General features: G+C 38.2%; 2 protein-coding genes across 8 annotated transcripts in view; one reads left to right on the top strand and one right to left on the bottom strand.

The window, feature by feature from the left end:
• DKK3 (dickkopf WNT signaling pathway inhibitor 3) overlaps window positions 1–8,372 on the top strand; it is a 30,398-nt gene extending 22,026 nt beyond the window's left edge. The window contains exons 4-7 of the mRNA XM_050898361.1: window positions 447–539; window positions 2,604–2,748; window positions 5,267–5,423; window positions 7,659–8,372. Coding sequence (XP_050754318.1) covers window positions 447–539; window positions 2,604–2,748; window positions 5,267–5,423; window positions 7,659–7,902 — 639 coding nt within the window. The 3' untranslated portion in view covers window positions 7,903–8,372. The remainder of the gene's footprint in view (window positions 1–446; window positions 540–2,603; window positions 2,749–5,266; window positions 5,424–7,658) is intronic.
• A 3,748-nt stretch (window positions 8,373–12,120) lies between these two features.
• USP47 (ubiquitin specific peptidase 47) overlaps window positions 12,121–21,563 on the bottom strand; it is a 58,385-nt gene continuing 48,942 nt past the window's right edge. For all 7 annotated transcript variants that reach the window (XM_050898358.1, XM_050898355.1, XM_050898356.1 and 4 more), the window contains exons 21-28: window positions 21,264–21,439; window positions 21,003–21,083; window positions 19,816–19,931; window positions 18,307–18,425; window positions 15,770–15,900; window positions 13,591–13,638; window positions 13,370–13,500; window positions 12,121–12,356 (exon numbers count right to left, since the gene is read on the bottom strand). In XM_050898358.1, the coding sequence (XP_050754315.1) occupies window positions 12,182–12,356; window positions 13,370–13,500; window positions 13,591–13,638; window positions 15,770–15,900; window positions 18,307–18,425; window positions 19,816–19,931; window positions 21,003–21,083; window positions 21,264–21,439 (977 nt within the window). In that variant the 3' untranslated portion in view covers window positions 12,121–12,181. The remainder of the gene's footprint in view (window positions 12,357–13,369; window positions 13,501–13,590; window positions 13,639–15,769; window positions 15,901–18,306; window positions 18,426–19,815; window positions 19,932–21,002; window positions 21,084–21,263; window positions 21,440–21,563) is intronic.

Here is a 21,563-nt window from a genome sequence, read left to right on the forward strand (position 1 = left end):
AACTCACGAGGTTTTTTTCCTGATTCTCTCCCCCATCCCAGGGGCGGGGGGACAGTGAGCGAGCGGCTGCGTGGTGCTTAGCTGCCTCCTGGGGTTAAACCACGACACAAGTAGAATAGATCTAATACAAATGTCTTCAGCACCCTCCCCCCCAAACCAAACCCAAAAAGCCTGCAGAACAAGATAATTTAATTTCTTGAGGTTGCTGTTATTAATATTTATACAAGAAGTGAAGCCACCTAACACTTTGAGGCCACAATATTTAGGTATGCCAGGGAGATAGCATTGTTCTGTTACAGAACTGTGGTTGTATGAAGAACCGAAGCAAGCTTTTTTTCTTGGTTCCCAAATAAGAAATATAATCAATCAAGACCTTCTGGTATTTCAAGAAGAGGTATGGATTTCTGTCACACAGTGGCAAATTACACTTTTATCCTTTTCTTCAGGAGTGTATCATTGACGAGGACTGTGAAACAGGGAAATATTGCCAGTTCTCCACCTTTGAATACAAATGTCAGCTCTGTAAAACCCAGCATACAGTAAGTCCTGAATGAGATGTGATTTTATGTGGCCTTTAGAAACTCAATATATAAGTTACTGTTGCTAATGTCAGCAAGTCAAAATTGATAGAAAAGAAGATGCAAAGCTTTCTGCATGAGGTTAAAAAATGGAAGTGTAGAGTGTTTTGGGTTGGGGTTTTTTTTTCTGCCTGTTAACACAACTAAGTTTTAAGGTTTTTGTTATCATATGCTTTAAAACCTGCACTCCGCTCCTCCTGGCTCAAGCTTGACTTGTTAGGTAGCCTAAGGACAGTGTGAACTGACACATTGTGGGCAAAGAGGAAATACTGTGCCAGCTCCTAAGGCTCAGCTGACAGTTGGTCATTTCCCGCTCTTGATTCACAAAGAGAACTGCAGCAGCCTGCGCTCTTCCCTTCGTTGACAACTTGTACAATGCTGTAGTGCAATTGTTACTGTAAATGATCCTCTTACATGGATCATTTACAGTATTTGAATCTGTGAACCTCAGGAAGCAGTAAATTCCTGTCTTTTGAGCTGAAAGATAGATATTCTTGGTAGTAGCTATGGTTAGATTATCTTCTGTAGGTGACAGGTGCCTGAGAAGTTCAGGCTTTTTCTGTGGTGAAAATCCAGCCTGAGAGCAGTCTGTCGAAAAAGGCCTTTTATCTGACTGTCTCTCTTCATCTAACTTCTGCTGATGGCCTCTTGTGAAACAAATTAATTCCTCAAAGCATTTGCAGACAGTTAAGTCTACAAGCAAGCAAACCTTGCTGTAAAGTCATGTAATCAATAGGATTATTATAATGTAAAAGCACCAGGCTGTTCCTGAAATGATTTAAACACTTATCTTGATAACTTCAGGGAGCTCTGTTGACTTCAGTGGACTGAATGCTTGCTTAAACACAAGTCCTGAATATATGCTGAAGTGTCATTAAGAAAGGTTATTCTTCGTATTTTAGAAAATGTTAAACTGATAATTTTTCACGTTAACATGGAATAATTAAAAATCAAGATTGGGACGACCTAACACCTACTCCCCTCCACCCCCCCACCCCCCTTCTTTGCAGTCCTCAGTATAACATTTGTAGGACAAAGAAAGTAAAAATTGGGTCCTAGCTACACTCCTGTTGTAAGTGAGCTCAGACTGAAGATGGTGGGATCAGTTCCCTGACCTAGAACCCCCACAATTACAAAACATTTTTCTTTTTAATTAGCAGGTCTTAATAGTGCTAGCGTAGTCCTACTTCTTGCCCTGTGTTAACCACTTCCTGTGGGATCCACTGGAAGAGAAATTCTGATTTTGTACAGCTGCCCAGACAGGGCTTTACATAGACAGAAAAAAGCTGTTAGGATGCTGACCTACTAGGAATCTTTAAGATGTTAATCAGACTACCTAAAAAAAGAAACAAAGTGACACACCACTTTTATTAGGTTTATTTATTAGGTGTGCATAGTTGAAACACTGGGACAATTGTCATACAAAGCTATCTTTAGCTAGAGATTTGCATTTCTGATTTGCAAAGAGAATTTTTTTTCAAAGATTCTCGGTTACAAATGAGGTCTGGTTCTTACTACAACTAAAAATTGGATTTTAGTAAGATTTTTTTGCTTTGCTCTTTGAAAGCAATCCTTCTGAATAAATTGTAAATTCCTGAATGCATTTAACAATGGAAAAAAATCAGTACTGTTTTCCATTGATAATGTTTCATTAATTTTTTTTTTCCTTGATTGCAAAAGGCTACCCTGAAATCCATATTACACTATAGGATGTCTGGGTGCTGATCAATTTTGATGTAAATGCCAAAATAAGACTTCAGGTTTTGTAAGATTGAAAGTATAATAGTATAGGAGTGCTGTTCCTCTGCTGCAGAGGTTCCTGTTTGGCAAATAGTTCTATGTGTGCTTGAAGTTGAGAACCTATGCAGTTCTGTTTAAACAGTGGGAATATGACATGCATATATTTAAAGCACATATATGCCATTGTCTTCAGGACCAGGGTCTAATTCTATGTTTAGCCATCTGTTGATCTATGCAATTAGTGCTAGAGTGACAGCTTTGTCACGTGCTTTTTCCATTTGCAAGCATTGCTCACGGGATGTTGAATGCTGTGGAGACCAGCTTTGCGTTTGGGGTGAGTGCAGGAAATCCACTTCAAAAGGAGAGAACGGCACCATTTGTGAGAATCAACATGACTGCAACCCTGGAATGTGCTGTGCTTTTCAGAAAGGTACAGAGGTTTTGCTTTTTATCCTATTCATTTTATAATACAGGAGTGTTAATATTTAGCTCTTTTGCCCAGGTGAAGTGGTTAAATCTCTACAGAATCAATAGGTCATTCTCCCTTGGCCTGTGGAGCGCACTGTGTTAACTTCATTATAAAACTTTAACAGAATTAGGAGTGAGAAACAGTCTGATAGGGGTGCACAATGGTGAAAGAAAAGCCTACTGCACGCTACAGATGAGACCAGCATGAGAAGCACAAAAATCTACTGTTTCTAAAGGACAGTCTCAGACATTTAAAAGTAGCCGAGCTCTGTGTCAAATTTTCACCCAATAGAGCACAAATAAGAGAATTAAAAATGTACAAAATAAATTAATGAGATTACTGAAAGTGGTTTTTCCTTCATATCAGCAAGCAGACCATCAGAATCAGACTGCTGATACATTTCATATTCTGAGTTTTATATAAGCCTTCCAGGGCACCACGCTATGCAATACTGACCAGCCAGCCAAGATATGTAGAGGAATGATGTTCCAGATTATGTTGTCAGCCCACATGGGAACGTGAAACTTGATTTACAGAAGGGAGGAGAGGAGGAGAAGGTATCGGGCCTGAAATCAGTCCTAAATCCTGCTTGGTCAGGGCCCAGCTGCTTCTGCTGTTTTATACCCACTAGTTCCTCACTGCTTTTATCATAGTTCACCTTAATTTTGTAGTGACTGGATACAATTCCAACCATCTTTCTACACCAGGTAGATACTTTTCTAGATAGCTTTTTTTCCCCTGGCTCTTGTTACGAGCAAGAGGTGACCTTGTACCTTGACTGATAGTTGGGCTGCCTGTTCTACCTTCAGCCCACTGGTGGATCAGGCTACTAGGGCGTTTCAGGAAAACAAAGGAGAAAGCTCAAACACCATTTAAAGGTTCAGCTTTTCCTTGTCAATTTTGAGCATTACATAGTAGACCTTCGATGTTAAGTTCGATTTCAGCAAGTTTTGGTTAGAGCAGTTTTATTTTCCTCTTCATCAGGTTTCTGCCTAAAGCATTTACAGGTTTTGCCAAGCTCTATCAGAGATTTCTTTGTACTCCGATTCTGAAATGAGATAGAAAGGGCACTTTTAATAAATGCCTATTACTTCTACCTTGCAGGACTTTGAATCTCTGCTTATGCTGCAGAGATGAGTAAATCAGTAGTATGCATCCATTGGTGTTAGTAGCACTTGGCTAGTCTACTGTGAGGGTAATACTGCTTCTGTAGGCCTGATTTCCTATGGGATCCAAACAAGCTGTGTCTTCATGATGATTATTTCAGCTGCAGAAGACATTCACACTAATTTGAGTATAAGTTAGTGCTTGGCTTGAAATGAAATTTAGTACAAACCTGTAACTCAGGAAGGAACAATACAATAGATAAGAATATTGACTAAAATTGATGGAACACTGTTATTAAAACTTTAAATAGAGCTGTTGATTAATATCAATGGATTTTTATTCTCTACAGTTGTCTGCTTTAGCAGTGCTTTAGGGTTTTTCAGGTTAGGCCTAACCTCAAGGCCTTTCTCCATCACTAGAGTATTGCAAAAGGTTGTCCTAATAAAGATTGGGCTGTCTTTACATGTGTATTTTTTTATACAAAATTGTACTAAACTATGGAGCATTCGCTGCTTAAGATATAATCTGTTTTGGAATTAGGAACTGATAAGTCATATACATTAAAGCATATGTGTGTGTCTGTGTATATACACACATACATGTTTTGACCAAGCCTGTTTTAAAAACTTAAATGCTGAACTCTTCACATATTTTATTCTGCCATACCACAAAAAATGAGGTGAATGAAGGCAAGAGGAGGAAGGGAGGTTTGATAGGAACATCTGGAAAAGCTGAATTCAGGATTGACACTGTAAGTTACTAGCATTAGGAAACCCAAATGATATATCCTTTTAAATAATTTCTTAGGTTGAAATTCACCCCTGTGCAGAAACAAGGGTGCCAAGCCCCAAAAGCCATCAGACAGCTTTGCCTATTGTAGAATTACTGTAAGAAATTAAATGGCTGAGTAGTTCTTGTAACCTCATTATTTAGTCTCTGAACAATTGCTCTTTATTTGTTAGCTCTGCAAAGAAATAGGAAAAATAAGAGAGTTCTAAAATAGATATTTCTCTATTCAGATTTTAAACCATTAATGCTATGCATTGCAAAGGATTCATTGTAACGTTAGTCATCTTGGTTTTAGAATAGTCTTTCAAATCTCCAAGGGATGGAGTTGTGCAGTACTACTGTATTGACAGTAGTACTTCATGAAGAAGTAGGAGTTGATCTTGCCCATTAAGCATAAACTTCAAATGTCTTACTCCCACCTAGTGGAAAGAGCATTAATTTATGGCTCCCTAATACATAAGGGGACTTAAAAAGAGGTCCAGTAGGTCTTTTTATATCTTGTGTGTAGACTTAAAGATTAGGTCATCTCAGTTTAGCAGACAGCTAACAACAACTCATAAAATTAATTTACTCTGGCATGCAGAACTACTGTTTCCTGTGTGCACTCCATTACCTGAAGAAGGTGAACCCTGCCATGATCCTTCCAACAGACTTCTCAACCTGATCACCTGGGAACTGGAACCTGATGGAGTACTTGAGCGATGCCCATGTGCAAGTGGCTTGATCTGCCAACCTCAGAGGTAAAGATTAAAACTGGGCAAGCAAACTGCTTGGAATTTTTGAGGGGTCTCTTTCTGCGGTAAACAGATACAGAGCTTGCAGATTCTTCCACACTATAAAGTGTTTTGACAGCTTTTCTCATCAGTAGCATTGAAACTTTCTCAAACTTACTGCTGTGTCCCACACAGATGTGCCTAATTGAATCTGGCAACACCTTAATCCAGTGTGAATTAAGTTTGTGTATCAGGCTGGAACTGCTTTTTAATCAAAGTACTAACAGCTGTTGAGATGTATCATTCCAATTTAATTCTCTACATATAGCTCTTGTCTACCAACTTTCTATGTGAGGTTGGGCTTCTGTTAGACATTTTGCTTGCTTTCATACATAAGACATATTAAAGACATTTTAATACATGCAGTAAGTATAAACAGGCATGTTCCTGTACTACTGATCAGCTTTACAGAAGGTCACTTAAGGTATCTCGCTTGCACTTTCCTTCAGTTTCAAACTAACCTGAGAAGCCAGTTTCCCTATCGCTGACTTAAGATCCGCTGTTCAGACTTGAAACACTTCATACTGTGCAGACTTCTTCAGTCAGTATCATTGAGCTTCATGGAACAGGAAGCGGGCTGACTCCATATTTTCTGCCAGAAGCTAAAACTTTTAATATATCATGCTTTTAATCATTCTTTAAAAGGACAGTTATTTGCATTATCAGCAATTTCATTGGGAGAAAGTGAGATCATTTCAGTTTTGCACTAAAAGCATTTTTAGAAAACCTACATGTTATCTATGAAATAAGCTGTCCAAGTTTGTTCTTACACTACCATTTTCACTATATTAACTTTCAACAAGACAGCATAGCTGTGACAGAGATGTAGATGAATATTTCTCTTCTGTGTCCAACTGTTTCTACTTTTTTCCATGCATGAAAAGTAATTGGACAACATTTTGTTTCATATGTGATCTAAGGAAGCAAGCAGAGTTGATTGCATCCTTTCAGCACCAAAATTTTAGTTAATGTGCAAGTACCATTAACCTCAGGGAAGGTATGTCAGCAAATGTCATGTCCAGTAAGCAGGAAAACATTTCAGATGAGGATACAGAAACACAGAAATGAATTGGGGTGTGAATATAACTGAACTGTCCAGCTTTACTCACAAAAATTACTCATCTGTTTAGGGTTATCACAAATACAGTAATACAGTACATACCACCTGCCTGTGACTCGCATGGACAGTAAAGCTGCTTCTGTGAATTTACATGGTGAATTTGAAGATTCAGATAACATTTTTTATTAAAAGAAATAGCCCATCTCTGCTTGAAGTGGCCCTTGGCTAAATATTACTAGTGATAAATACTGAAACTATCAGATTATATCCTAGAGAATATGAGGACAGTCTGCCCACAAATGGAAGTCTTAGAACTCCTAGAAAGCAAAACATACAAGAATTCAAAATGTACACAAAATAAGCTTCAGGAACATCTTTAGTTCATTTACCCTTTGTTTCCAGTGAAAGAGGCTGCAGCTTTAAGCAGCTGTTGAGGGGTGCCTGGCACAAGCAGTGGTCACCTTGCACTCCGTCACAGGACCTGTAGCCCTGTTCTGTCCCATGCAGTGCAAAGAGATAGCGGGTGCACCATGATCAAGTTCTATTCCCCTGCCTCCCGTCAACAAATATAAATCATTCTTGTTCCCTTTTAAAGTTCCTACAAGTGTGGGATGTTTGTTTCCAGGCAGCTGAAGCTACTTTTCAAAACAAAGACAGCAGCAAATACAGCTATTACACTATCCTATTTAGAACCAAACATATAATGCTCACAGTTTTCTCAACTCTATGGCTTGATGGCAAACAACATTTTTTCTGCATTCCTCTTAAGCTGGAGTATCACGTTTCTTAACTTGGTATTATGACATGAACAGAAAGGACTAGTCATCACGATTGCTTGTAGGCAGAAGGGCCAGATTGTGCTGAGGTCCACTGCCATCTTGTGTCCCAGTATCAAACACTTTTTGCTATTAGGATCTTTGTTCTAGCTCTGTATGTGAAAATCTCATCTTTAACTCTCCAGCTGTCAAGCATGTAAAAAAAAAAAAAAAAAGAGATGTTTATGAAGTCAGCTGTGGTAGATCTGACAGTATTATGCATTTAACATGCTTTCATGTGGGGAGGGAATGAAGACTTATTAAGGAACTAGCAAAAGAACATGAAGAGATGTACTATATGACCAGATGTCTCTCTTTTTCCAACAGCCACAGTACTACATCTGTGTGTGAACTATCTGCCAATGAAACCAGGAATAACGAAAAAGAAGATCCCTTAATCATGGATGAGATGCCATTTCTCAGCTTGCTACCCAGAGATATTCTTTCCGATTATGAAGAAAGCAGTGTCATTCAGGAAGTGCGTAAAGAATTAGAAAGTCTGGAGGACCAAGCAGGTTTGAAGCCTGAGCCTGACTCAGCTCACAACCTGTTTCTGGGAGATGAAATTTAAGTCCCAACACCAGACAGTTTAGTTAGTTACTTCTAGAAATTTTTGTCTAGTGTCTTGCTTCTATAAACCCTAAGCACATACTGCTGGATAGAAGTGCAATAAACAAGGTCTTCAATGAGCATCCTTTTCTGTGCACCAAACCTGCATGTTCAAATTATTGTTGAATTCATTCAATCCTTGGACCAAACTTTCTGTCAAAGACAAGTGAGAAATATATCAGTGTTTCTTCTGGATTAGTACTTTCCCCTTGTACATTAGAAATAGACTTATCCATACTTGTACTCATTAAAAATACACATAAGCATAAATAATCTTAAGTTATTAGTGACTGTAGAAGTGACTTTTGAGTATGTATGTTTAGAATCGTTTATTTTTCTAGGGTAAGAACCATCTACTTCGGACTGTTTTAGTCATTGATTTTAAGCATTGTTTTATTTTTTCTTTAGAAAATATAATCAGTGAAGCTGCAACATACAGATTCTGGGTGTCATGTCCCCCCCACCACATACACATTGTGGAAGGACAGAAACGATAAAGGATGCTTACCCTTTTAGATGAATATACCCAGAGCTTCTTTCCAGTTGTGTACAATGGATGCTATCTGTCCTGCAGCAGCCTTCATGAACTGGTGCTCCATAGCTAGAGTAGCCCTTGAGTTTTATACTTTCATATACAATGGTCGTTGGCCTCCCCCACTACGTAAGGGGCATACTGTCACAAAAAAAGCCTACATTTTCCATATAAATAACAAATAGTGTGTACATACTTATATCCATAGAACACATTGGTTTCTATATAGGAACTTTCAACTTGACTGTTGAGGGCGCTCTCTCTCAAGGGCAAAATACACTATTTAAAATTGCAGAACAGACAGTTAACTGGGCTGAATACAAAGAATATAGATTCTCTGTTGTACAGTGAATATGTAAAGTATCAATATATAGGAGAATAGTGCAGCTGCAGTTACAAGGCTATGCCTAAGCTAGAGCTAAATACAGTGCCACATATATGGCAACATTCTGCACTACATGAACATACCTTCTTGGGTAATGTTGATTAAAGGATCTGTGGACTATACTCCATCATCACCTACCCTTTTTGAGAGATAGAGGCAGTGAACATAAATTCATTACTTCAGTTTAGCAGTAAGACAACGTAAATAGCTTCTTGCATTTAGAGACTTGGGCTTCTCCTACTTGATTCCATTACATCCAGAGAAAATTCTTTGAGAAATGGTTTGTGCTTTTAATACACTTCATGGGCATAAATCTATGCGTGTTACAAAATGTGATTATCATTACCATCTTCAGAGGTCATTGATTTAAGAAATCAATCGCAAGCTAAGACTAAAACCTGATCCACCAAACTCCCCAGCTCCCAGCTGTCTCAACAAACAGTTGATACAATGGCTCTTCCACTATTACTGGGTTTTTGGGGTATAGATTTCACCATCTGTTACTGCACATGGTAAAAGACAACATGAGGCTCCAGCCAAGTAACTTTCTGTGGAGCTTCTTCCCAAATAATCCCTACTGCTTATGGTTAATTTGGAACAGTAGAGCACTGATAACTTAACAAGAGCAGCTACAAGACTGTGCTACTAGCCTGCAAGTCTTTCACCACTTCTGGTCTGTGAAAGCTTTTCAACAAATTCCTTGAGTACCAGAATTAATGTTAATAACCATTATCATTATCAACAGGAAGGATATTTCATCAGAACGGTCTGACTTTTAGTTTAAGGATTCATAGCTACCACCAATTCTCACACCAACACATGCACACGTACACATGCTCTCAGAGTTCACTGGATTTACCTTTCCTTTCTATCCCTAATAAAATTACTGTGCTTTAGACAGCCCATCTATACAAAGAGAAGGAATTAAATATCATTGCAATTTTCCTATTAAAAAAAAAAACTTCCTGAGAGCATTGTCTATAAATACTGCCCTACTTACGGACAGCATTATTCTCCCTTCAAGTTTCTTGATGCCTCAATCCCTGAAAGATAAAGTGTTAGTATTCATCAGAAGTTCAGTAAGACTTCTGCTGAACTAAGCAAATTAGAAACTCAAGGCTGTTTGTTTCTTTAAAATGCCCATGCTCAAACTCAAAAATGTTTGAAATGATCAGAATGTAAAGCAGATGCTGAAAAATGAACCACTCAGAATATATTCCGGTACACTTACGCAGAAGGAAGTGCACCACTGGACAGGAAATCATTATAAGGATGCCCCGCAGTCCTCTCTCCGGATTTCTGCCAAGACTTAGAGGTTTAAAATTAACTTCTTCAAAGAAGTTCTCAATGGAAGTTTCCCAAATAGGGCTAGAGATTAAGCAAGCAGTTTTTGGAATTCTTTTCTTAACCCTACTTTATTCCATCTCTAGATTTTTGCCTCTCCAAACATCCAAATTTGAAGAAAATTCATGACCCATTTGACAGTTCATTTTTTTCTCTCTTCCAAAACCTCCAAGGATCCTTCAGCAGTCTATGTACATATGTAAATGGTAGTTTAGTGAAGTACTTTACCTACTGGACAGTACTCACTCTATGCTTCCTTTGCTTCTGCTTCCACCTCCTCTATGTTGAACAAGAGGTGGCACAGGTCAAACAGAAGAGGAAGAACGAGGGAATTCCTCTGCACAGTGCCTGCTTCTCAAGCTGCCAGACTCCTCAGGATTTTTAGGTTGCTGTGGGTCAGCATGCAAGGAAGAACTGAATGTTCAGTTATTGAAAACCTTTTTTTCTCTCTGGAGCAGAACTTAGCTGCCAATCATATCCGGAGCTTAGAAGTTTCACTGGTGAGGAATTCAACTCTGGAAAAGGAAACTTATAGTTGAAGACAAATTTGGTGTGAATATAAGTAAAGAGGAGCAGCAGACAGGCTATAAAACACGTCCTCTAATACTGTGTACACGGGGGGGTGAGGGTGCATATACACACATATATGCACACAGCCTTACAAGTCTGTATTTCCATTAAATAATTCCGTAATTTTTCAAATAAAAACCACAGCATTTAATGACTAAAATAACACAACAGAATGAACAAATGTTTTATTGGCATGTTCATTGTTGTAAACAGCATCTGGCATGAAAAAGTTTACCAAAATCTTTTGATTGTTATAAATTAGGTGGTTTTCCAAAAACTACGGAGAATTGTTCTCTATTGATCTTTATGGACCAAAGCAAAAAATTGCTGTTCCTAGGCTTTGCAATGAAATCATGTTGACTGCATCAGTCTTTGCACCACAACCTGAACTACCAAGTCTGTATGTTGAGGTGTTAGAGGTTGCCCCAATATTTGACTACACGTAGCTATGGAATCAACTCTGGGAAAAATAAAACGACTTTCAGTGGGTGGAGAAGATGCCAACTTGTAATAGTCTCAAAAACAAAATGTACAAAAAGTAGCTGAACAAAACAAAAACTTCATTAACAAGGGGAAATACAACCCTAAAGTACCCAGCATCATCAAACATAAAATGAATACAAATTTAAATAGGCAACTATACTTCCAAATGTACACAATGAATGTTGATATCTGAAAAGAAATACCATGGTAAATAGCTGAACTGCAGTTCTGTTAAATGGATAGGGCAAATTTTATTTACACATTGAACGCAATATAATAGAGCTGCTCATCGGCTTCCGTAACCTATTAAAAACCAGTTTACCTTACAACAGCACTTCTGCAAAATGAACCAACGCCTGCTGGCAGCTTTCTGCAGACACCTCTCAGACTACCTGTTTTATGGAAGAATATTCTAAAACCTTACACTTGCAGCACTTCCATTCCATCTTCGACCCTTTGCTGCTGCTTTTCTAGAACCAATGTGTTAACATTGACTTCAGACTCTCTGATGAGGTAATGCGTGTATCAGTGAAACAAACAGAAAAAAGGATTCTTTCATGGCCTTTGCACAGCTTTTATTATTAAGCTATGAGTATCCTGTTTGAGGCTAGTTTCACTAGCTACTGTATGCACACTGTCCTCAAAAATTTCCACTCGTTTCCCTCCCCGCCCACTTTTTAGTTCTAATCTTTTATTTGCACATCCCTTTTAGCTTTACAGTACATTTGACTATAGTGCACAACATGATTCCAAGTCAAACAGTGACCCAACGGGGCACTGCGCTTCTGATTGGTAACACAGCCCAATCAGTGCTGGTGTCAGCGCTTTACACCTAATGAATGTCCTGCCGTAATGGCACTACACAGTAGTAGTGAACCTTTTTATTTTAAACAAAAAAATTCCCCAGGGAAAATGCTATAGCGAGTATCAGTCTTGAGTCAAATCTTTATTTGGTGCTCCATCCAGATAAATTTTTAGTGCTTTTTCTTTACGAGGAGAGTAGGTTACCCGGTGTCCAGTTTTCTGGAGTCTGCTGCTTTCTTTTTTCATCAGTTCATTTCTCTGCTCATCTGTTAATTCCATTAATTCTTCAGTCTTATCCCTGAAGTGTAAATATATGTTAAAATTCAGATTAATACAATAACCATAATTAGATTTCTGTCATTTCTCCCTTGGAGCAACTTAGTAAAAACTGCAACTAAGCATAATACTCCTTACAGATTATTTTCTTCTTCTCCAGAAACTAACAACCTGTCTAAACCTGCTTTTCTAACAGAGACATTCAGTATTCTAACTGACAGAAGGCCCAGAGGAAAGCGGCAAGAACAAGCCTATACTCCTCCATCTACCTGGTAACTCCTATTCTTTATAGACAACTACGACTCTGCTCTTTATTCGCTCATGGTGCCAACCGCTGGAAGCAGCATGTCAGCCAGCCCCTACTAGAAACTACCAGCTGATCTCCCAAATCATTTTCTTCAAGGCCAGCCCATTATCAACCAGCTGTTTCCCCCAAACTCATGTGTAATTATGAAAAATACTGTAGGAGCAATGTGTTCACAAGGTTGCCCCACCCGCCAAGTTTAGCAGAAATGGCAATATTCAAGCTCTTAGTCCTCAAATACTGCCTTTGGGCTACCGCCGCCAGCTGAGGAACATTTTTCACGTTAACAAAATTTTTATCATAACAGCGTTTTTTCCAGAGAAGCCATACTAATTTCTCAAAGAAATAAAATCAGAAAATAAAATCCTTGCTCTCTAAAACCTGTGGCAAGACTCTCACAGACTCCACAAGGGATATGGTTCTACTTGAAGAGATTAAATCCAGATATACACTCAAGCATAGCAACTAGGTTTGCATTCAGCATTATTTTCAATGGTTTGGGAGGGAGGATTGAGTCAAAGGGTGCAGTGTTTGTTTTCTTAAACAATAAACATAATTAATATTCAGGTTTTTAGGAAGCTGAGGAGCACAAACATTTCAGCTCAATGTTTTAAACCCTCTTTCCGTTAAGACAATAGAAGAATATTTTTATGCTTCTGTTGATTACATCACCCCCAAATGTCATACACAGACTTTTTGCACGGTTTATTATACTGTAATAAAGTACATACCTATAAAATATTACTGCACCATCATCACAAATGTACAGAGGCCAGACATTCAATGTAGATACTTTAGGATTCCAGTCCAAGTCTTGGTGAATCTCTAGTATGGAAATGTCACATGGAAACGTTCCTCTACCCTGAGAAGCAGCAATTACTTAGTGAATAAAATAAAACTCAATCACACAGCCATGCCATTAAAAGGTAAAAATAGACAAAATCTTACTTACCTTAGCAAATTCTATGTTTTCTAAGGGTATTCCACTTATTTCACTCAGCTGTAAAGTGAAGAAAAGTGGTGGATTTAATACTATTCCACAACAACGTTATGCAATGTCTACATAAAGTCAATAGACCTGCCAAATCTAGAAGTCAATTAAAATATTCAAAAGTCCTCCAGTGATCCAAAGTATTAGTACAAAATTACAGTGACAAGGTACAAATTTTTTACATTTTGGAAGTTATTAGTGTGTCACAAGTGACACTTGCTGTGATAGTATTTCATCACACTTCTGTAAACAGTGGAGAGGTGACAGAAAAAAGTTATTAGAAACAATGAATAACATCCAAGTTCCAAGATACGAAGAGACCAACTGCCTCATGGTCCATCAGTTAGCCCTCAGCAGTTTCCCTGTATGAAGTGAAAGCTATTATCCAGTCAACCTGGGAGCAGGCAAAGCTGTAAAATATGCACGACTAAAACCCATCTAAAACCCGTCTCCACACACGTGCACTTCCCGCCATAAGCACCCCACAATTCCCCAACAAGCACCACTGGCTGCTCTTCCCCCTTGCAACTGCTCCTGCCGTGCGCCTCCCCGCTGCCGAGTGCGTCGTCCATCCCCTGGCCCCTGCTGCCGCTGCCCGGTCCTAGCACCCGTCACAGGGTCACCCAGCTGTGCTTGGCACGGCCTTGGCGCAGCGCTCCCTCCGCTGAGCAGTCTCACAGCGCACACGTGCTCATCGCTGCCTCGCCCTTAAGTGCGGGCTGCAGTCTCGTCTCCGCAGCAATGCGGACACTAACTTCGATTTGTGTTTATCTCTGGCCGCTTATTTTCCAAAAACTTGAAGAGATTTCCTCTCTAAGACTCCTGTCTCTTTCAAATCCACTGTTAAAACAGATGTGTTCAAATTAAACTGATGGTGAGAAAAGACTAACAGCCAGTGTGATTTTCTAACTCTCATTTCCTTAGGAAACTAGGATAAATAAACAATACTGACAAAAGCCAGACAAATTCTGAAATGTATTAGCCCTACACTCTGCTAATAAAATTTGTCTGAGAGAGAAGAGCTGGCTGGCTGAACACATCTGTTACTACAGATGTGTCAAATTCAAATTTCTCTTATTACTGGTGAGAGTAAAAAGATTAAGGCCTCTTGGAGAGAACGCTGCTAAAATTGCTCCCTGCACATCAATTCTTAAGACAAGAAAACAAGAGCAGCCAACTCTTTCTTCAGTTACGAGTGCAGAGGACATCTTGAAGACGGCATGCAAGAACCTGTAGTCATAACTTCATTTCTACCTGAAGAATACAAGAAACCAGTCCATAGCTTAATCTGTGTACATACACAAATCCAAGGCTGTTACATTCTATGGTAGCTGAACAATGTTCCTCTTGCCAGCCTATGAACTAAGCCCTAACTTACAAATGCTGAGTGTTTTAGTAAGGTAAGACTTTGGCAGACTTCCCTGATACTAGGATTTTTGCTGGCCTCAACATCCAAAGTGGCCTTCTTACATCTGGGTATTGCCACACATAAATAACCGTTTCTCTAAGAGTGGAACCCTGCGATATACTGGATTAATGAAACAGTCTTAATAGGAGACACACCTCTACTCTAGATTTCTGCTAGGATGGCACATGTCTGCTTACCTGTTAGAGGGTTCTGGCCTTAAGGAAAAAAAAAACCAAACACAAAAACATACCAATGCCATATTTCTTTCCAATCAAAATATAGTTCAATCTACTTGGTACAGTTACACTGTCCCTGAGCAACAGCTCTCAAATTCAAATACGAAGAGGCTGAAAGGTTTGGTATTTTGGAATACCAAAATACTAGCTTGAAAAAACAAAGTGACAACAGTTACGCTTTTCTTTCACCTGTGTTTTTCAAGGATAAGGGACACAGGTAATATTATGCTTCTTAAACTTCAAGATAAGACTTTTTTTGCATGCATGCATTCACCTGAATACTTTGATACCAGACCATTATATGAAACTAAGTAGTAGAGCTGATAATTCATATGGCTTTGATAATAGAATGGGACAGGTTCTCAGTTCCTGGGAAAAAAAATAATCACCATGCAATAAGATTTTTGTAGCTATGACATCTCTGTGCTTCCCAACAGGGGACATCAGTAAAGCTCTTAGATACCACAAGAAACTTGCATCATGTTACACATTTTACCTTCTCTTTTAATTCTTCAACACTGCTGCTTTCTAGTACTACTTCCTGGAAAGAATCTAGTTTCATCTCTGATGGCCTCCATCGTCTCGATAAAACAGCAAGTTGTGACATGGATTTCATCTTTTCTACTCCTAGGAAAGAAAGAGAAATTTATTATATTAGCATCACAAAATATCCTATTTAAAATTAAGGGTTTTCCATAGCATAAACATACTCAAATATGGAAAACTGCACTACATATACATACACAAACTAAGTAACCCAGTGAGTGTGCTGCAAGTAGTCCACCAAAAAAAAAAAGGGGAGTGGGGTGGGGGGGGGTGGGGACAGACTAGGATTCAGTTGAACTTTTCTTTGTTATCAACTCCTTTCAAGGATTTTTTCATAGGCAGCATCTCTTAGAAGCCATGCCATTTATTCTTCTTCAAGGCACATTTTTCCATCACACCCAACTTGGTTATACACACAGTATCTACCCACCTAACCAGAGGCTGACCGCCAGATCTTGCATTTGCACAAGACCTTCCTCAGCAGTCTGATATTTATTCATGTGCTTCACTTCCTTTACCAAAATAAGCTTTCCACATTTGACTTCTAGATTTCACACACTAACTACACACTTGTTATTAAAGCCTGCTTTACACCTACCACCTTGAAGAGTTTTAGTATGTACTGCCTCCAGCCTTTTTATATCAGTTTCAGGTAACAGAGCTTTCTCTGGCTGACAGGGTAATACTGTTAATGTTACAATCAGACAAGCAGAAGTGATATCAAAGGGCTGATTTTATTTTTATTTTAAATCAGTCTATAATTTTGTAATTTAGCATGCTGAACTTGTGGCTTAAACTTTTATGTCTACCATTACATACTTGTTTTGCATGAAACCACCACCACTGTTTAAGCTTCTCCCTAAATACCTTCTACAGTCTTGCCTATGACCACATTTATGCCACCTTTCAACACTAACCTATTGTCCAAAGTGAAGATACAGCCACCTAATGCTTCTTGGCATTTATTTCAAGTCTGAAGCAATTACATAAACTTTCTTCAGAGCCAGAGAATAACTAAGTTAAATATGTCTGCAACAGTGTGATGTAAAACTGCTATGCTAAGAAACTTAGCAACTTATGCTAAGTTGCATTATTTACCTGCCTAATGTCTTCAGTGTTTAGCTGAAGAACAAGACAAAAGCAATGGTGATGGTGGAAGGCCTTACAAACCTTGATTTAAAGCAGCTGCCTTTACACTCATCCAACAACCTCTGTGCTAGCAGCGGGTACATACAACTTAATTTTCACAGAACATAGTGGGATCTAGCTGCATCTCCTACTACTGGATTAAAGTAGCACCTTTTGGGCAGAGCTAGACAGTTATACAAAATATTACAGAATACTTAGAGGCCCTGTAGTCTATAATATGGCATGTCTGTGAAGTAGGTGGGCTCCAGTGGTCTAAAAAGCAGCACCTCCAAGACCTACTCAGTACAGAAACAGTACAGCAATTAATCTAATCCAAAAATATTTAAAACTGTAAAGTTTTAACTGAAGTGTGAGCTGATACATATGTTTGTAGGAATCTGCAGGCCTGAACCTCCCATGTTCATTTCAAATTTTGGTACTTGCATTGGCACAATTTTGTTAAAAATTAAAAATACCAGGATTGAACACAGCTGCCAAAATACTGGAGTAACAGCTAAATGAGACTTCTTAAGCCAGGTATGTTTGTGAGGAAAGTTCCTGAGTGAATGGAATTCACATTCTTCATCTATCCATTAACAGCAATATCTGTTAATCTAGAGGAAAAACAGCATGGCCTACTTTTTTCCCCACTAAATTGCGCTTTTGCATTCAGAATCAACATTTTAAGTGTATATGCAAAGGATAGCTTAAATGCCATATTTTTAATGATATTTAAGCAGAATTTAAGAAACAATCTGCTCTCTAACATTTGATTCCAAAGCTGTTTTGATGAACAAGGTCTGTTAAAAAATTTAGCACTTCATGACAAAAAGATGAGTGTTTTTTCATTCCTGTCTGAAAACTACTAAATGACTGAACAGCTGTGCTGACTTTAAAAACAAATTATATATGTATTATGTATATATACACACATATATTTCAGCTACCTATGAACACCACCACCACTAGTCCAAAAATTAAATACAAATAAAAGCATAACATATAGGCATTCCTACAGTTTTATGTACAAGAAAACACAGACATGCGAAAAACTGCCTACAGTACTACAGTGTGTCCAAAAGCTTCCAATAAACCTACAAAACAGCACTGCTATTAGACCTTTAGTACATTGCAGCCCCAGGAAATCTGCACTTGCACAATCCCCCCCCAGCTTCATGCAGAGCTTTTATTATTTTTAATTCTTTTTGCTTCTATTTTTTTCCTAATAAAATGCTATTAAAATGCCAGTAATAGTCTTTAAAAAAAGGAAAAAAGGGAAAGTACGTTTTCCAATGTTCTCTAAAGAAAAAAAAAATCTCTTATCATTATCTTTACTTTTTCTTGGCACTATATCATTACCATCAAGTATTTCTAAGAAGACCTCCCAATTGCTTGAAATATTGATATCTTCTTCATAGATATGATAATCCAGAAACACAGTGCCTGGGTTCTTCCAGGTTTTCTTTCGCAGGCGAAACCTGTAAATACATCACGAAGAAAACACTGAGTTTCTATCTGCTCGTAAACACTTACCACTGCCAGAGATCAAAACTGAATTACTTTCTGACAAAGCTGAAATACAACTCATTTATGCAAGGTTTGGTTAGGTTTATCAGGAACGAGTTTAACATTCTGAAACAGTCCTGACAGCAAGGTATCACTACTGGCTCTTAGTGCTGAATCGTTCATAAACACAAGGAAAACAAGTCTGTATTGTGCTTGTTCAGTGCAAGAAATGTGTAGGGATTTAGAGGAAGAAAACAGTTTCGTATTTAGGATAAGAAAACAGAATATTCTCAAACACTTCTGACAATTTTGCTGCTCCTCTTTTTTTTTTTTTTCTTTTTTTTTTTTTTGAGGGAGAAGTGGGGAGGAAGGGGAGAGGTGGAGGATTAGAAGAGGATTGGTGTCCGATTTATGTACTTAGTTCTACTGCATCAATCCTGTCACAATATAAAAGCATGAGCTTTGATTTAGATACAGAGGTAAATAAAGGTATAAACAACTAAAATGAGATTAAACACGAGTACAAAACTTTACTTGTAATGGTTTCTCCACACACAAAGGTAGGCATAAATTTTGTGATGTGCCCCATAACTATACAGCACTAGAGAACATAACCCATGCGGGCAGTCAAAAATCCTTTGGCCCAGTCATGGTGAGGAAAGGAGAAAAACCTGGTCCAGATCTAGATTTCTGCTCCTTTTCTCAACAGGAAAGGGCCAACACTTGTATTCCAATGTTTTGCTCCAGCCTGATTTTAGGTATATGTCAAGGCCCCACCAGCTTGCTTACCACATCTTACAGGTTTTTCTTAATTCCAGTGAATACAGAGTGTCAGCTATTTCACAGTAAATACCACATCACTTGTAACTGACAGTAGGGAGTATGTGGAATCAAGGGCCCAAAGCAAGTTCAGCCTTGATGAGATAACCGATTACGGGTAAAGGGAAGACGGTACTGGATCAGTGCTGTACACATACCCTATGATAACGCACAAGGCAGTTTGCTGCAGTGATCTACACTGGGCCTGCCTCTAGAGAGAAGGTGGCTTTTTTGTCAAATGATTTACTTAATACTCTCCTTTCTGAAGACAATCATCCTTAGAGAGAATAAAACTTCTCAGATCTAAACCTGTAGATATGTTGCACACAGGCATTTCTATGTAAATATTATTCCCTATATCATTCTATATGAGATGAAAGCCAAGAATTGCTAAATTGATGTTTGTATTCACAATCTGATTCAAAAGACCACAGTAACTTATTTCTGCTCCTTTCATAACTTCCTTTCCCCACAAGATTAAAAAAACCCACATTTTAAAGTAATACTTAATCAGGTAACTTCAACGGATTGCAGTCTCTTTACCTGTCAATTGTCAAGTCTAGGCCACATTGTTCTCGAAGCTGGGGAAGCAGCTCCTCTTTTGACTGTCGGACAGTCATTCCTTTAGCAAAAACTGCATCTAGAAGAAACTTGCACGGCTGTGAACGTAAATAGAAAGGGATTAAAGACAAATTTTTTGAACAGAAAAAAGCAGATTTGCCTCCTGTTCATGTTTTGTGACCAGTCCCATCCACCTAGCAAAATAACCATTAGAATGCTTTTCATAAACAAGGTAGGCAATGAATTGATTAAAATTAGGTCTAACTACTTTGTGTAGCAGCAGCCCTTTGACAGATCATTCAAACACTCTGAATGCATGCCACTGCAGAAATAGTGTCTTGTGTCTGTATTATTAATTGCTACCATTATAGTAACATTCTAAACAATTTGAAAGGAGCTTTTAATTTAAGTAAGCCATATGATAATAAAAATGCCACTTTCTTGGCTTTCATTGGTCAGACAGACCAGAACTCCATGACTGGAAGTTACTTTAAATTTATCTTATTCCCTGCTTTATCAGTTCAGCTTCAGTCTCTTATGCTTATCCATTATTAATATGTATTCTGCAGTTTGGTTCAAAAAAATAAAACCAGAGAGATTAAGGTACATACAAAGTCAATTTTTAAAGACTGCAATCTATATAGTGAAGTTACATTTATACTTTCCATGTCCCAAAAGATGTAACAAGCAAGTAAGCTGCATTATTGCAAGAGAGGCATTTTCGTTTCAGGCTTGTCTTACGCAGAGAGTACTATTATCCAGCTAACCATTCTGATAAGCACTGTCTGCAGTGCATGAATGCGACAAATTATATCAGTACAATATTACTGGAAACTGCAACCATGAGCAAAAACAGTTTCTTATTTGGAAAGAATTCTACATGACTTTCATGCATTTAATGAAAACAAACAAACAATTATTTTCATCTGTCCTCCATTTACACTGCAGAAATAGAGACACTTAAGAGAGATACTGTAGATCACATTCCAATTGTATACTTGGAACAGCATAAACAGAAATAATCAAGTTCCCTTTCTAAATCCAGGAAAACTGGCAGGAAAATGCAGAGAAGAGGGACTTTCTTTTTTTCCAAGATTTCAGAGAAAAACCTTGGTCAAGGCACATATTAATATATTCATGAATCAACCTCGAAATATTCAACGTCCTACCTCTGGCTCATTTACCAAAAGTTGATACACTTTGACTCTGTATTCACCCTTCTTAAGGGCTCTTCCAAGTCTAATAGTTATCTAGAAGGCAAAAGGAGTATCTGTTAGAATGGATATCAAAATCAAAATTACACTTTGTAACACACGACCAATGTAATGATTTCACCTGACAAGTTAACAAAAAGTTGTAAACTGTGTTCTGAAGTTTGTCTATATTGTACCAATATATTTTCTAATGATTCAAAATAACTTCTGAATAACCTTATTGTCATCAGAAAATGACGAAAGTGTCTCATTCAGCCGAACACTCTCAAACTCTTGATTGCTGGCGTAGACTCTAAAGACTTTGAAGTGAGAAGATGGAACTCCAACAAAAGGCTCCAAATGTTGCTTGAAGGCAGACAGTGTAATTCTTTTATCAACATGCACCATCAGCCCTAAGCAAAAATAAAGATTAAAATGGCATGAAACGCCGCACTACCAAAAAAGAAAAAGCACTCTAGTGTATTATTTCCATATATTCACAGTTATGACTTGCAGAAAAACAGTACTGAAAAGTCA

Source organism: Gymnogyps californianus, chromosome 5 (assembly GCF_018139145.2).
Source record: "Gymnogyps californianus isolate 813 chromosome 5, ASM1813914v2, whole genome shotgun sequence".
In the NCBI taxonomy this organism is placed as follows: domain Eukaryota; kingdom Metazoa; phylum Chordata; class Aves; order Accipitriformes; family Cathartidae; genus Gymnogyps; species Gymnogyps californianus.